Genomic DNA, 16,861 nt, shown 5'->3' on the forward strand with positions numbered 1-16,861 from the left:
AAAAATCATTCAGTAGTAAATAAATCTTCTGTTTCAAATGTACTTGCTTACCAATTTATACATTTTCAAATGTATATAAATTAATAGGTTTTGAAATTCCAGAACATAGTGTTAGATTCCTGACATTGAATGTAACATTTGGCCGCAAGGATCAGTTTTGCGGGCCGTACGTTGGGCACTACTGTTTTAGAGTAGTAGAATTCCCCTATTTCTATATTCCATCACCTTATTAAAGAGCTTTACTTCCTAAAACCTACAACAAACTAAGGTAAGCTCTGATAAATTTAATAATAAAATTTTTACGAGTGATTGAAACGTTCTCGGCTGCAATTGAATCGCGTTTTTTGAGTGGGCGTGGCAAAATCAAGAACGTGTAAGTTCAATACTACAGAATATAAAATGTAAGAAGTGTTGAAAATAATGATTAATTCAAAATTAGTGATATCTAAGCAGTAAAATCACATTGCAAAAGAAGAAGGGCGGCTGCTACAGATGTGGATGCAATGGGATTTCAAAATTCAGATTTGTTATTGGGATCATTCAATTTTCAAGTTTTAACAGCTTTTATATGCAGTGCTGTTAAACCATTCAAGATTTCTAATGCTCTTTAAGCTACTGTTACTTTCTCTTTGTGCAAGACATTTTTCCATGACTTAAAAAAAAATTTCATGACTTTTAACAAAAATTTTCATTTTCCATGACTTTTCCAGGTCTGAAATTGGTTTATTTTTTTTCCATGACTTTCCAGGATTTCCATGACCCGTACGAACCCTGTAAGTATGATGAAAAAAAAGTTTTTCCAGATAGAGCAATTTTTGTATTTTTTTATGAAATTTTGAAAAAACCTTAATTTTGCATTTTTTCCTGGGTTTATTTTTTCTAAACTCATCCCGCAAAAAGAATAAAAGCCACTCTTCCAAAATTTAATTATGTAACAATAAAAACTTTTACCTCTTCAGAAAAAAAGTTTTCAAAAATATGCAACAGTTTATTTTTACAATTTTTTTTAAAGTGGAGCATGGCATGACTTCTGAGCATAGCCCGAGTAGTGGACACAGTCCGATGATGCTTCATTTATTGATTGAACAAAGAGGTTTTTCTAGTAGACTACGAAGACCGTCATGACTCGAGGCAATTTTACATTCGATGAGCAAACATTTTCGGCAATTCGTGGCAAGAAAATGAACTTCCATGACCGTCAACAAGTAATAGGAGGCCATTTCTGCAATGGGCAGGTCGACGGCAGTATCTATAAAAATGAGTTTTCGAGATGTTTGGAGCAACGAGTTTCGGATTAAGTACTAACAGCAGGAGAGTGCTGGAATTAAATGCTTTTCTTTTTCGAGCTTTTCTCTGCAAAAACCAAATAAGCGAGCTAGTACAATAAAGCTCACGTACAGGAAATGACAAAAATGAAAAGTAAAAAATTTGCAGTTACTGCCTTTCACCTGCCCACGGCAGACTTGATTCCAATACAGGGTTTGCTGTGAGGTCCAAACTTTGAATGAAAGCGATGTCACAGATTCGAATACAATCATGGCCCCACTAGATAGCACTGACGCCTAACAGGCTGTTACGCGATTGCGTATAGCAGTACGTGCGTTGTGTGTGCAAAAATATGTTAAGATGTACTCCTGGTTACAGGAGTGTGAAATGAGTTTAGCTGCATCAATAAAAAAATATATGTAGTTGAAGCAAAAGATATTTCATTTATTTTAAAGCCTTAAATTATATATTGCTAAGGCAGGGTGGCGACAGAAACTGTGAAAAAAAGTTCCCTGACTTTTCCCTGATTTCCCTGATTAAGTTCACCAAATTTCCCTGATTTACGTTACAAATGATAATGGTTTTCTTTCTTTGCTCTACTTGAAATCCATTGTATGTTTGTATAAAATGCAGTATTTTAAACTTTTTAAGTTGTGTAAAGTTGTTGAACTAAAGATGTATTTTAAAAAGATGCTGCTTTTTTAATAAAATGGTTTAAAAAAAAACATATCTTCAATTTTTTTTGGGGGGGGGGGGTACCCTACAAAACAGTATATTAAATTTTTTTACATAGAAAGATTACAGAAAATTTAAAAAAAAAACTTTACTTCCAGAAACCACTTAGCATAAGAATTTTAAGAAACTATTAAAATCACTCTTAAAAACATATGTGTATTTATGATAGAACTAAAAAGTAATTGAAATTATTTTGAACTAAATTTTCAAACTGTATAATAATTGTTGCAAGAATAACAAGCAATAGTGAAAGAATAGAAGTAATGTCATTATTCTGAGATAACTAATTGACATATTTATGCAAAACAAATGAAACCATTTGACATCCATTCCTAGGGAGCTTTTCTCTAATCAATAACATAGGTTTTAATGAATGAATACAGCATTTTAACAATAAAAAAAATAAAGATATTTACTTAAGTACACAAGTTAACTCTATTTCAAATGATTTCAGTATGTAACAGAAAAAAGATCTTAGATTGCTTTTGTAACAAACAACTTTGAAATGCAAAGGGAAAAAAAAAGCAATTAGTTAATTTCAAAATATATTAAAGAAGAATACAACCTGGTTATAAAATAAAAGAATCACTTTAGTCTGAAGAAAAGAAAACTTTTATAATATGCGGTTACAAGTAGTATAACGGCAAAACAACAAAAGTTTTTTTACTGAAAGTTCAATTTTAGCAATTAAATTAAAAACGCGAAGAAGTAATAACATTTAAGCTTTTATAGTATTAATTCAAAAATCAAAGATTTCTTCTTGAAATCGTGATTACAGTATGCTAATTACTTCAAGACAATGGAATAAAGGCAAAGGAGCTAAGGCATTAATGAAGGCTTCCTCTTTGCCTGTATGGTTGTTTATTTTACGTAGCATTGAAAGCATAAAAAGAAATTTCAAGCTAGGTAAATTAAACAACCTAACAGACACAGAAGCAATCTTAGGAAGTTCATCCTGCGGTTAATAAGTAAGATTCAATACTTTGACGTTGAGGAAAAAAGATGCACAAATATGCGGTAGTGTATAATCGCACCTCATTAATTTTTTTTTTTTGAACAGAAAATTGGTGGAAAATGCGTAGGAAATTAGAGTACTTAATTTTGTAAAGCAAAAGAAAAAAAATTTTTTTTCTTCATAAAATCAATTTTCCCTGATATTTTGTTATTTTTTCAAAATGCCCTGATATTTCCCTGATTAATAAAGTTCCCTGACTTTTCGCTGATCTCCCTGATTTCCCTGATCTGTCGCCACCCTGTAAGGAGTGCACCTCCGTGGACATGTGAAAACATTTCACGAGCTCACGGTGAACTGGGACTCACTATCAACTCTTCTAGACTAAAATAGGTAATTACGAAACATGAAAAATCAAAATGATCCCCCAAATAGAGCGTGGATCGTCCAGAATCACTAGAAAGTCCTGATGGGCGCAGGAGGAGCACCAGTCAATCGGATGCGGGGCCAAGGAATCGACGTCCGTCCAGCCACCTTTTTTTCCCTGCCTGACAAGGCCAAAGGCACTATTTCTGTAGGGGGAACTCTTCGCGAGCAGGCATGATGACGGAGCGGGAGTCTCACGTTCAGTCAACAGGGAGCAGGACAAAACGATCACCGCGCCATTTCACCACATGGCCGGAGAATTCAGAGTCCTGCCGGGGCGTAGACGCTGTCGACGGGACACTGCAGTCGGAATAGTTACTTCATCGTCGGTCCCAGGGTGGCGGGAAAATCGAGAGGCGTCTCGATCGGCCGTCTCCGGCAAGGAAAAAGAAACGGGTCGGACTCGCTTCTCGGGGGCGTCTCGCTAGGTCAAATTTTGTCAGTCTCGTTCGATCCTCCTTCAGTTTTCCGACGAGTGGGTCATGTTCTGCTTTCTGGCGATTCCGCGGCTTTGGCTCCGGGAGGCTTTACATATTTCAACTGGGCGACCATTTATTCTTTGAAGAATTCATCTCTTCCAGGCGTGGTGTCCGAACTCTTCTCTCACGAACAACATCTTTCACTCTGCCATTGCTCCTGCTGAATTGTTTTTTGGGAGAAAACTGAATATGCTATTCAGCAATTTTGAGCAACCCCAAATAGTTGAAAATCATTCTGTGTACATAAAAAAGTTAAATGAACACTTTGCCGTAGCAAAAAAAATTGTGCAGGAAAATGAGGAGGGATACTTCGAAACTGCGAGCAAACAAATCAAAGGCAGGAAAAAGCCTATTTTCAAATTAGGGGACAAAGTATATTTAAAGAGCTTCCATGGCTCAACTGCATTAGGTAGTAAAAATTCAGGGCCCTATGAGATAACACGTACAAACAGAAATGATAATTACATCATTAAAAAAGATGATGAAAGTATATGTGAGCAAATTAATCCCCATTCATGAATTGCGTTCAAATTTGCAGCACTAATTTGCTTTGATTTTTTGTGTTCCCTTCGCCGTGTCATGTCTTTATTGCTGCACTCTGGTATAAGGAAGAAAAAGTGAGAAAAATACCAAAATTTGTTTTCCTGTAAATGTAATTTTTGGCCAAAATTGCATTTTCTTTGGGTTTGATAGCTGGTTGGTTCAGTGTTTGACTGATCAGGAATATAAAAAAAAATGTTGTAAATCAGCAACAAAATTTTTTCTTTTATTTTTCTTCTCTCTCAACCATAAGATTTTGTGCAGTAATTTTGGCTAAAGTTGATACGTGCAATCAGGACATTTTAAACAAACGACATGAATTCGCAACCCAACGCTTTTAGGTCTCCTCATGAAGTAACTATTCCGACCGCAGTGTCCCGTCGACAGCGTCCACGCCCCGGCAGGACTCTGAATTCTCCAGCCCCGGCCATGTGGTGAAATGGCGCGGCGGCCGTTTTGTCCTGCTCCCCGTTGACTGAACGTGAGACTCCCGCTCCGTCATCATGCCTGCTCGTGAAGACCCTACAGAAATAGTGCCTGTGGCCTCGTCAGGCAGAAAAAAAAAAGGTGGCTGGACGGACGTCGATTCCGTGGCCCCGCATCCGATTGATTGGTGCTCCTTCTGCGCCCATCAGGACTTTCTAGTGATTCTGGACGATCCACGCTCTATTTGGGGGATCATTTTGATTTTTCATGTTTCATAATTACCAATTTCAGTCTAGAAGAGTTGATAGTGAGTCCGAGTTCACCGTGAGCTCGTGAAATGTTTTCACGTGTCCACGGAGGTGCACCCCTTAACAATATATAACTTAAGGCTCTAAAATAAATGAAATATCTTTTGCTTCAACTATATATATTTTTTTATTGATGCAGCTGAACTCATTTCACACTCCTGTAACCAGGAGTACATCTTAACATATTTTTGCACACACAACGCACGTACTGCTATACGCAATCCCGTAACACAGGCCTTGGCAGTTTATGACTTCTCTGTGTTAAACCGATCCGACTGTGCTCCGCTCATGCATCCACCAATCAATGTCAACATTTCAAAGTTTATTTTTGATTGGATGTCGCCCATTTTTAAGGCGCTGCATGAAACCCCTGCATCAATGGTGTAATGGAAACAGGGGTTCCCTGTAGCGCCCTCTTTGTTGCCATGAGTTTCGGCGATTGTCACGGCCTATAAGAATGAATGCAATATCGTGAAAATCTCCATTCCTGTCCCTTCGTAAAATAACGTAAAATGAGATGAATTATGAGAAAATTTACAACCAACCCACATGGGTAACATTTAATTTTAATATATCCAGAAAAATATTTTTGTTTAAAAAAGTTTACATATATATATATATTGTTACTGATCCAGTGCGACTTCCACTTTCTTGAAAGGACGACACAGTTCTTGAGAAAAACACAGGAGCTTTATTTACACTATGTACAGGAAAGATCGTTAACAACTGCTAAATGAATCATCAGCAATTAAGCAAATATCACTCAACACCGTAAGCTCAACGGTTACACACGTATTTTCCTCCAAATACGAAAAACACAGCGAAATGCCTCGCAATAAACAGAGCTAATAAATACCCTCTCAGTACAAATTATCAATCGAAACCGACTCTTTATCATGCGGGACGGCTATTTATACACATCGAAAGAGAACTCTCAAATATTCCACAAGATTCCAGAAAATTGTAGACCGTTATCTTATTTCTTTCCAGTCACAAATTTTATCATTCAGAAATGAGGGAACCATATACTTCGGCCGAATGTACGGGGGCTGTATATTCATGACAAGAAACTATTTACAGGTTACGTTACTACAATAATTTTAGACAAAAGATAATTTAATAAACGCCAAATTTAGCTAGATTACAACAAATTGATCACAAAAATAATTACTATTTACAGAATTTGTAACTATATATATATATATATATATATATATATATATATATATATATATATATATATATATATATATATACATATATACACACACAGTTGGCTCTCTGTTTACAACTTTCTCTATTTTAAGAGGACTTTTCACGGTCCCGGATGCTCCACTGTAGTTTCAGAAGCATTCCACTTAAGGACGACTTCTTGTGGTCCCTCGAAAGTCGTTAAATAGGGAGCCAACTGTCTGTAGAAACAAAACGTATTTGCACAGAAGAAAAGTAAACGAAAGGGGAGGTCTACTCACCACGCATCCCATGGCGCATCGGATGAAGGTGAGGACGTTCCCGGCCAGGGGGGCGGAGCCGCACACCAGCAGCCTCACCCTCCCCCCCATCCCCTCCCTCACGGGGCGGAACACCAGGCGGTCCCACACGCTGTTGTTGCGGATCACGAACCTGAGGAGGAACGGAGAGAGCGGTCAAAAGTGAAACACTCGCCCCAAAAACGTGCACGGTCCGACCACACAGACCGTCCGACCGAGGACTGTTTATTTATTTAACCCCCCCCCCAATCACCTGTTGCATAATATATCTCTACATAGTATAAAATGAAGTCACCAAAAAGCGTCTGTGTGTTTGAACTCGCAAAACTCGAGAACTAACCGGCCGATTGCGCTGACATTTTCACAGTTTGTTCCTTTCAGTCCTGAGAAGGTTTGCGGACCAGTTCGAATAAAATTCGACGAGTAGTTCTTTTTTAATTCCAATTTAGGCCCAATTTTCGCATAAATGCCCGAATATGGGGATGAAAAATGACTTGCAAATAATAGTATTATATATCGTTGGAAAGGGAAGAATTTTCGGCGTTCTACGCAATTGGTTCCAATGCTCTAACTTAATTGCGGCGGGAGTCATTTGTGTTTTTAGCTCGAATTTGTTTAGGCTTAGCTGAAATTTAGGCACTACTTTCTTCATTAAATCTAACAATAAAAAGTGGAGGAATTGTCCCACAGTTTTCTTTTTGACAGCATTGGATAGAGCTGCTTTTTTTACTCCAGATCTAACTCGACCTTGGGTCGAAATTTTAACCTTCTATCTCCATTAGAAAAAAAGTTACAAGCAAATGAAATGAAGTTAAAAAATCTGTTCTCTATTCAAGTTTTTAACCATTTTATTTTACGTTGCCTTGGTAACGCTTTTTGAATCCATTGTTTATTTTCATCTTTCTCATTTTTGAACTTATTTTATTTTGTGTTTCCATTGTTATGCCTTTTTAATCCATCTTTCTCATTTTATTTAATTTCTTAAAAGTATTTTAGTATCTGTCGTCATTGTTTGGCGAGAAAACTTTGCATGATGGTTTTTTTTTCTTTAATTTAATCCTGGTTATTGAAGATACTTCACTTGACGCAATGGTTTTTTTTTCAAAGTAGACCAGGCAAAGCCGGGCAACACAGCTAGTCTCATATAATTAAACCCCACCAATCACCTGTTGTATAATATATTCAATCTAATTTAGTCTTGTCCTTTATAAGGTCTAAGGACATTATAAATTTTTGAATTTCTGGAAAAAATATATATTATGCAATTTAATTCTGAACAATTTGATACCTTATTTGTTATACGCAAAAAAAACTTTTCAAGTTATCGTGAAAATGCGCAAGCTTTCCCCGTAGATATTTATGTTTACAGCAGCTGTTTTAGCCTCTTTTTCTCAGGTGCCGGTTTCTCGTTTTGCCTGCATGATATGTCAGAAAGTTTTTTATATATTTAAATACTACGTATTAAAAATACTTTGTTAAATCTATTATGTCTGAAATTATCAGTTTATAAGGTTGTAGCTTTTTTGTCTGCACCGTTTATTAAAGGTCGAAGGGTTTGACAAATCCTACAAAATAGAGCTTTTGATAACTAAATATGGCCCTTAGAGGGGCCACTACAAACACTTGAGGGGGGCTTTTGATGGCCCGTGGGAACCCTGAACATAGTTTCGAGCCAACCCTTTTGGTTCTACCTCTCTGGAGGAAACGAAAACATTGTTTTCTTTTTGTTGTTTCCGTTTGCTCCTTCTCTTTTTCCACTACAACAAATGAATGAGTTCCCGGCAGCGTTATCAAAATGTGTGCATCCATATCCTATCTTCCGTTTCCCCTCATCTCTATGATGGTCTTCCGTGGTCGGACTGTACCGTAAATGAATGCATAAGACAATAAATAACTATTTCATTTTCAAGTTAAAGTGAGTGGAATTCAGTTCGGAACGACTCTCAGCTCACCTTTCGAGTTCTGACTGTTTCATCCGGAATGCCAGGTTGAAGAGCAGTCGCTTGAGCTTGCTCCCGTTCAGCTTCGCCTGCACCTGAAACACATCAAAATACAGGCTCTCAGAAGCAAATTCGGCACACAATATGGTTATGGTTATAGTACGCACGGTTATCCGATTCCATGCGAAGAGTCCTTGAGGCAAAACGCATCAAAAAGTGACAAACTGTCGCACTTCGATCGATTAAAGTATCAATACGTGGTTTGTGCCATGATGCTTCACGCGTTCAAGAATTTTTACGACAAAAAAGAAAAAAGTGTCCTTTACATGAACGGCTGTAAAGTCAAATCCAGAAAAACAAATGCCAAGTGAGGTGTTTAATCATTTGATTAAAGAGAAATCAATGCCTTTCATTACTGGCGTTCCATCGACCAAAAACTGGACGAATGTTCTTAATTTCGCTAAACTTTATATCATTTTTTTCAAAAATAGTGTCACAACTGATGGAGGTTAGCCTCAGACTTTTATTTTGAACTTTTTCTTCCACCACAGATCTCAAATGAACTGAGCAATAAATAAAATTGATGGAACACGGAATTTGCAGTCCGATTTGCCAATAGCTATTTGGAGTTGTAAATAATGTGTTAATATACTGAGTTTTCTTTAAAGAGTACTGTACATTATTTTGGTAGATTTAAATAACTCTCCAAGTTATAAAGACGTAGAGGCTCAAAAAGAATTGGTAAAGATAAAGTTTTTAACTACAATTTCAATTTCATAAAAGATACTGATTAGTACAAATGGGACGTGTCCCAAACCAAAAACAAAAAAGTTTAATGATAAGTCATTTACATGAATGGCTGTAAAGTCACATCAAGAAAAAACAAACATCATGTGAGTTGTTTAATCATTTTATGAAACAGAAAGCAATGCCTTTCATTATACAGTTCAACAGACCAAAAGTAGACAAATTACATTCTAAATTTCAATTTCATGTGAGGCATTTAATCATTCGATTAAAGAGAAAGCAATACCTTTCACTACCATCGTTCCACCTACCAGCACTCAACAAATATTCTAAATTTCAGTAAACTTTATCATTTGTTTTAAAAATAAAAATGGGACGTGTAACAAACTTAATGTTCACGTAAATAGAAGGGTTGAATACAGAGCTTCAAACTCTAAAATCAGATCCTCGTTTTCTACAAAAAGTGTCCCGAAATATAAACACTCAGTAAAAAACCACGACAATTGTTCTGGAAATAAAATGACAAATCATTGCCTTACTTTAACAATCATTGAACACAATCATTGATTCTTCGGCGTTAGGGCAGTCATTCAATACAATCACACAGTTCACAAATGACTTTTCCTACATATCAAACTCATTCGCAGATCATTTATAAATTTTCTAGCCCCCCCCCCCGAGGGGGGCAGAGGGCCACTGACCTTGTCGTATATCCTGTTGAGTAGTCTGGGCACTGCGGGTGTGATGGTGGGCCTCAGGGTCTTCATGTCCTCCATCAGCAGACGGATGTCCCCCCGGTAGAACCCCAGGCTGCCCCCGTTGATGTACACAGTCACCTGGCAGAGAGATTCGTTTTATTTTTAAAAGCAAAATAAGCAGATGCGAAAAATAAATCATCCTTTCATGATTGTTTAAAATTGGCACTCGATGACATACCATGTACATACTTGGATATTTTAAATCTTGCAGCATTTTAAATTCAGAAATTTAAGCTTGATGCAATGCTACATACAGTTTAAAAACAAACTAATTTAGTTAATTTATGCATAATTTGGGAATATTTCAATGATTGGGAATCTGGTGCGGTCGCCTCATTTTTTGGCGTAAATAACTTGATCTTGGTAATATAGAAATGTATTTTTCATTGTTTAGATTTGTAATGAAAAATACCAATCACGCAGGCGCTGGAGCCAAAAATTGACGCCAATGAAGAAAGATCACCAGATTCCCAATGATCGAAACCCTCCCCAATAATATGTTCTTCAATTTTAAATTGACGTAAAATAAATATTATGGTTCTAAAAAAAAATTTAACATGATGTTCAGAATTCAGTTCAAAATTTCAACCTAATAATTGACACTCGACAAAACCCGGTACTCCGCGTATCTCTACATCGGAACTTGAATTAAGAACTTTACTTTGAGGAGTTCTTTCTAGTTAACCTTCTCAAGACACACAAAAATTTATAAAATTCCTTTAAAAAGAATTTTTTTTTCTCTCAAACCACAAAAAATGGTTGTAGAGACTTTTCAAGATCAAAGGTCAATTCAACTTCCCTCATAGTTTTTCCCGCAATATTTCCTAAATGTCTTAAAAGCTCCTCGTCTCGACACAGCAGGTGAAAAGGGTAGAGCAGGAGGGGAACAACTCACCTCACAGAGCCTCTCCAACATGTGTGCCAGGGGCAAGAAGGACATCATGACGTCACTCTTGTTGGGAGCGTGTTCTTCCTGAAAAACAACACAAAAATTTATAAAATCAAACTCTGAATTTAGACTCCAACAACTTAAAATTAAGTCTCGTAGAACCTCTCGACGAGGGGCTCGGTATTTCTTAACTCAAGCAGACTTCGGAAGCATATGAGTCGACATGCACTCGCTTAATTGAATAACCGATATAAACTACAGTAGAAGACCGTTATAACGCCGACCTATATAACACAATTCTCTATAAACCGCACAACGTTTCAGAAGTAAACAATAGGTTTTGAAGCTTAAAAAATCCCTCTGTTTTGCCTTGCAGACATAAAAATGGTTAGGCAAATTAAATTTTGAAAGTTTTTCATCTTTCCATCTGATTTCAAAGCTTTTAAATTGAAAATGAGTACTCATAGCAAACAGAAAATACCAGATGGCTCTTGAAAATGCAGCTGTCATGCAAACCATGAAGCTATTCTTTTGATTGTGAAACACATTTATTTGTGAATGACTCATTGTAATATTGATGCTTTAATATTCATTGCAGATAAAACTCATTCTAGTGCTAATATCTAGATATATTCTGAATGTTGGTATCAAAATTTGTGAAATGATCTATATAATGCAAAATCCTGTACAACGCAAAAGCTCTGGTCCCAAGGTGTGCGTTATAACGGTCTTCTACTGTATTACCATTTCAGAGTAAATCTAAAAATATTTCATACATAGTACTAAATAAATTTCACCAGAATCTCATTCCCAATTAAAAACCCATTCTTTTTAAAATTTAAATTTAATGAAAAACTCAGCAGTAGCAAAATAATGCTTACATAGCCTCACTTGCTAATCTCTGATTTTACATTTTGATATTTTTCAATGACTCTATACAGTTACTCGGTGGATAATTTAATGTTTTGAAGGAGCTTTTAATGTTTCACTTAATTGCTAAAGCATCCAATTCAATTTGAGCTATTCAATGGCTTGCTTTTTTATCTTACACTTTCGCAGCTTCATTTAACTATTTGGCAGATTATTTTTACTCAATGGCTTGGTTTCCATAAAAAAGAGATAAAATAATATACCGTATTACCAATGAAATACATTCTACCTATTTCTGATCAGATACATATTTCAATGACTTAAATGGAAAACAATCGTCAAGATTTAAATTACACCAAGTGACATACTTATAACAGTAAAGCACATATATTGCTGTCATTTAATTTGCCTCTACAGAGGGAGAAGCCTAAATTTTCAAATGAAAAGGAGGGGCAATGCACCGATTAATTGACAGTGGTTCATAATAGCCATTTCACCAATTACCAATTTAGCCCATTTTTTAGCCGTAAAGTTATTTTTTCACTTTAAGTACTTTGGCTTGGAAGAAGTAACCAAGCCAAATCAGTTTTCACCAATTACTTTTTCTTAATCACTTTTTTACAAAACAAGAACTATGTTGAAAAAATTTATTTTACCAAACAAATTGTTTTGTACTCTCGGCGTCTTGCCCCATATGTATTAAAATTTACCAATGATCGTGGTAGAAGTATCAACACAATTTTTTATTTATGAGAAACAAAACAAAGATTTTTTGTTTTGTTACCCATAAATGAAGTTATGGGTGAAATTTAAAATGAAACAATTATTTTAAAGGGGAAAAAAGGGACTAAATTTTGAAAAATTGAACTTCTAGGGACTTGAAACTAAAAAAAGAACCGATTCGATAAAAAAATGTGGCACACACAAATTTGTCGAGGCACGTGAACAACATTCTTTTTTTCTTGAAGAAAAGAAAAACATATGAATAAAAATAAAACAAGTTTTGGGTAAAAAATGAAACTGAAAAGTTACAGAAAAAAGGGATCAGATTTTGAAATAAATGGACTTTTAGGGACTTGAAACTAAAAAAAAAGGGACTATTAGAGAAAAAGTGGTACAGTGATGGGGGGCACTTACAGTTGAGGTCCCATTTAATTGAACTACAACATCATATTGACATCGACTTATTTGATCACATCTCCATTTAAAAAAAAAAAGCAACTAGATGAAAAAATACTCACAAGCTGAGCGATGACTGCACAGGCATCGATGATTATGTTGGCATGGGTGAGCACCACGCCCTTGGGGTCCCCCGTTGTGCCGCTAGTGTAGCAGACTGTGGCCACATCATCGGGAAGAGGGGGCTGCATAGATTAACCACAGTCACCTTTGGAATCACTTCACATCCATAACAACTAACATGCCACATTGTGGCAGTATTTATCAATAGTAAATTTATCAATCGTAAAATAATTTAAAATCCCTACATAGTATAAAATGAAGGCCCCAAAAAGCGTCTGTGTGTTTAAACTCGCAAAACTGGAGAACTACCCGGCCGATTTCGGTGAAATTTTCACAGTTTGTTCCTTTAAGTCCCGAGAAGGTTTGCAGACCGGTTCGAAAAAAATTTGATGAATACAGTCGAACCTCGTTATCACGACACCTTTGGGACTGTCAACAAAGTGTCGTCATAGCCGGAGCGACGTCATAACCGGAATATTTAAAAATTCATAATTAAACATTAGTTAACATTAAAATTAGATTTAATGAAAAAAATAGTAGTATCTATATATACATTTTAAATTAGATTTAACTAATGTAAATTTGAATTATTGGTAGATATAACAAAAATATTTTTTTCTTAAAAAAATCTTCACTTATTATTATTATTTTTTGTGTAACTAAAAACTTTTCTAACTAAATAACTTTTCAATAGCATTTTTAACACTCCTCTTTCCCACGAAAGTATCAGCAAGAAAGAAACTAATTCAAGACTCTCCACCTGCTTTGAATTCCTTTCTATTGTCCCTCTCTTCAAAGTATGAAACCTGTACCTTTCAGAACTTATCTACTCACCCCCCACCATTCTTGAGGTGTCATGCCTGGTCAAACCTCTTGCAGAGTCCGAAGTTCCTACAACAAACATTTCCTGATGTTTTCATTATTTTACAGAAAATTTAACAATTACAAAGAAATATTTGATCCAGTCGGCGCTGTTCTAAGTGTCGTCGTAACCGGAGGTGCACCAAAAAGACTGTCGTAAAATCCGGAGCTACTTAACGTTAAAATTAAGTGGCATAGGTTCGGGACTTTGAAAAAGTGACGTGACATCCGGAGTGTCGTGAAATCTGGGTGTCGCGATAACGAGGTTTGACTGTAGTTCTTTTTTTATTCTAATTTAGGCCCAATTTTTACATAAATTCCCGATTATGAGGGTGAAAAAATACTTGCACATATTAATATTATATATCGTTGGAAAGAGTAGAGTTTTCTGTGTTCTACACAATGTTTCATTGATCTAACTTAATTACGGCGGGAGTAATTTGCGTTTTTAGCTCGAATTTGTTTAGGCTTAGCTGAAGTTTAGGCACTACACTCTTCACTAAATCTATCAATAAAAAGTGAAGGGATTGTCCCACAGTTTTCTTTTTGACAGCATTAGAAAGAGCTGCTTTTTTACTCCAGATCTAACTCGACCTATGGTCGTAAGTTTAACCCTCTATCTCCATTAGAAAAAAAGTTACAAGCGAATTAAATGAAGTTCAAAAATCTGTTCTCCATACAAGTTTTTAACCATTTTATTTTGCGTTTCCACGGTAACACTTTTTGAAGCCATTGTTTACTTCCATCTTTTTCATTTTCAATTCTTAAACTTATTTTACTTTCTGTTTCCATGGTTACGCTGTTTAAATCCATCTTTCTCATTTAAATTTCTTAAAAGTATTTTAATATCTGTCATCGTTGTTTGGAGGGGGAACTTTGCATGATGTTTTTTTTTTCTTTTATTTAAGCCTGACTGTTGAATATAAGTCACTTGACACAACTTTTATTTTCAAAGTAGACCGTGCAAAGCCAGGCAACGCAGCTAGTTAATCATATAATTAAAATACAGTGAATGTGTGTCAATCATAATCTAATAAGCACAAAGAAAATGTTAATTACACTGTGGTATGACTCCTGCTTTACTGTAAAAGTCACCGAATTCGACAAAATGAAGCAGCAGAACATAAATAAATAATCATCAATTAATCAGGGGGTAAAACTGTTTCGAGGGTCAAAATTACTGACTTTACTGACCAAAAATTTATAAATACTGACTAAATACGGACCAAATACTGACTAAAATTTAAAAGTGTAACAAACTTTGGCGCTACTAAAAGAGTAACAAACTTAGTGAAATAGATGCTAGCTTTATTTATAATGTGCAATTGGTATTAATTTTGACTTATTATATTTTTAAAGTTGGGAGTTTAATTCATACATTTTAATTTATTAATTAGAAACAAACATTCTCACATTAGTTTTTATGTATTGTATAAAAATAGCAAATGTCAGTAAGATCATTCAATGTATTTTAAATTAAATACGTGCCAGATTTTAAAAAATATAGATTTAACTTTTCTCTTTAAATATATATTTACAACAACCTAGAACACCAAAAGAAGTTATTGTTTAGTTTGTTTCGGACACTAAATCAAAATATATATTAAATTGAAACTTGAACCAAAACAAAAGAGCTAAGCTTTACATTTACATAAATGTTATAACAAGTACAGGTTTCATTTCAATATATAATGTGGTTCTGATTAGTTAAAGCCTGACCTTGATAATGCTTATTTCCTTCTTTGGCATGGAGTCGAGTTGCTATTTCCTTTCAGAGAAAAGGAGAAGGGTGTTTGGCATCAAGTCAGGTCGTTTTTGCAGAAATTTTTCAAAAGTATTTCAACTCAAATCCAACAAGCCCCAAATTCACTAGCCTCCTCAAAAGGAAGTAAACAATGTGGAGGTTACGCTTCCACTTAACAGAGTCACACTATAACATGTACTTTCCCAACATCAACAAGCTAACAGGGCCTGATTACTGAATAAGCCAAATAGGCCTTGGCCTAGGGCCTCCAAATGGCTGAAATATTTTTAGTCTATGGCTAAAATTGTTTCAGGCCAACGGCTGAAGTTACAAAGTTTGAATACGGGGGGGGGGGGGGGGAGTATTTGGCTTTGGGCAACTCGATATCTTAACCAGGCCCTGTGAGCTTATTCATTTTATGACTTGATTCCAGTTCTCTCGTTTTAATTTTATAAAGGCAATGAAATTGCTATGAGACAGATGAAGATGTTAATATTTGCAGCAAATGCAATGTTTTATTCATTGTCATTTGATGCATTTTAACTCGATAGCAATAGTTCTTTTTTTTTTAATTAATATCTTATCATAAAAAAGTTTCTACTTTTTTCTCCCTTTCCACTAACAATCTCTTACAACTGTTTATACTACCGTGGGTAGGTAAAGGGCAGTAACTGCAATTTTTTCATTTTTCATTTTTGTCATCTATTGTATGTTATCTTTATTGTACAAGCGCGCTTATTTGTTATTCGCTGAAATTTGGCAAGCAAGTAAAAAACGTCTAGTTCAACCATTGACCCATTGTTAGTAATGAATCCAAATCGCGTTTCTTCAACTATCTCAAAAACTCATTTCTGCAGGTACTGCTGTTTACCTGCCCATGGAAGTAGACACTACTGTATGTGTAGGATTTTAAACTGTTCATTCATTGAAAACAATCAACATATTTACATTATTTTTAATTCAGCACCTTTAACTTAAAAATTTCGATTTACTGAAAAACATTTTTCTTGAAACGGACAAAATTATATTTTATCTGGGATGGTTTTTTACATGTTGTATCCAGGGTGCAGAAAAAAAACAATAAAACACAATATTGTACAAAATATTTAAAAAAAAAAACATGATTTTGAGCGCACTCACCTGTGTGGGTATGGGATTTTCTTTACCGATATCCTGCAGGAAAGAAGA

General features: G+C 35.4%; 1 protein-coding gene across 1 annotated transcript in view; it reads right to left on the bottom strand.

Moving 5' to 3' along the window:
* Positions 1 to 16,861, bottom strand: part of LOC129234072 (long-chain-fatty-acid--CoA ligase 1-like) — a 56,672-nt gene that overhangs the window by 20,024 nt on the left and 19,787 nt on the right. Inside the window, exons 7-12 of the mRNA XM_054867962.1 lie at positions 16,814 to 16,846; positions 13,068 to 13,190; positions 10,963 to 11,040; positions 10,011 to 10,145; positions 8,575 to 8,657; positions 6,605 to 6,755 (exon numbers count right to left, since the gene is read on the bottom strand). Of these exons, the coding sequence (XP_054723937.1) occupies positions 6,605 to 6,755; positions 8,575 to 8,657; positions 10,011 to 10,145; positions 10,963 to 11,040; positions 13,068 to 13,190; positions 16,814 to 16,846 (603 nt within the window). The remainder of the gene's footprint in view (positions 1 to 6,604; positions 6,756 to 8,574; positions 8,658 to 10,010; positions 10,146 to 10,962; positions 11,041 to 13,067; positions 13,191 to 16,813; positions 16,847 to 16,861) is intronic.

Source organism: Uloborus diversus, unplaced genomic scaffold (genome assembly GCF_026930045.1).
Source record: "Uloborus diversus isolate 005 unplaced genomic scaffold, Udiv.v.3.1 scaffold_972, whole genome shotgun sequence".
Lineage (NCBI taxonomy): Eukaryota > Metazoa > Arthropoda > Arachnida > Araneae > Uloboridae > Uloborus > Uloborus diversus.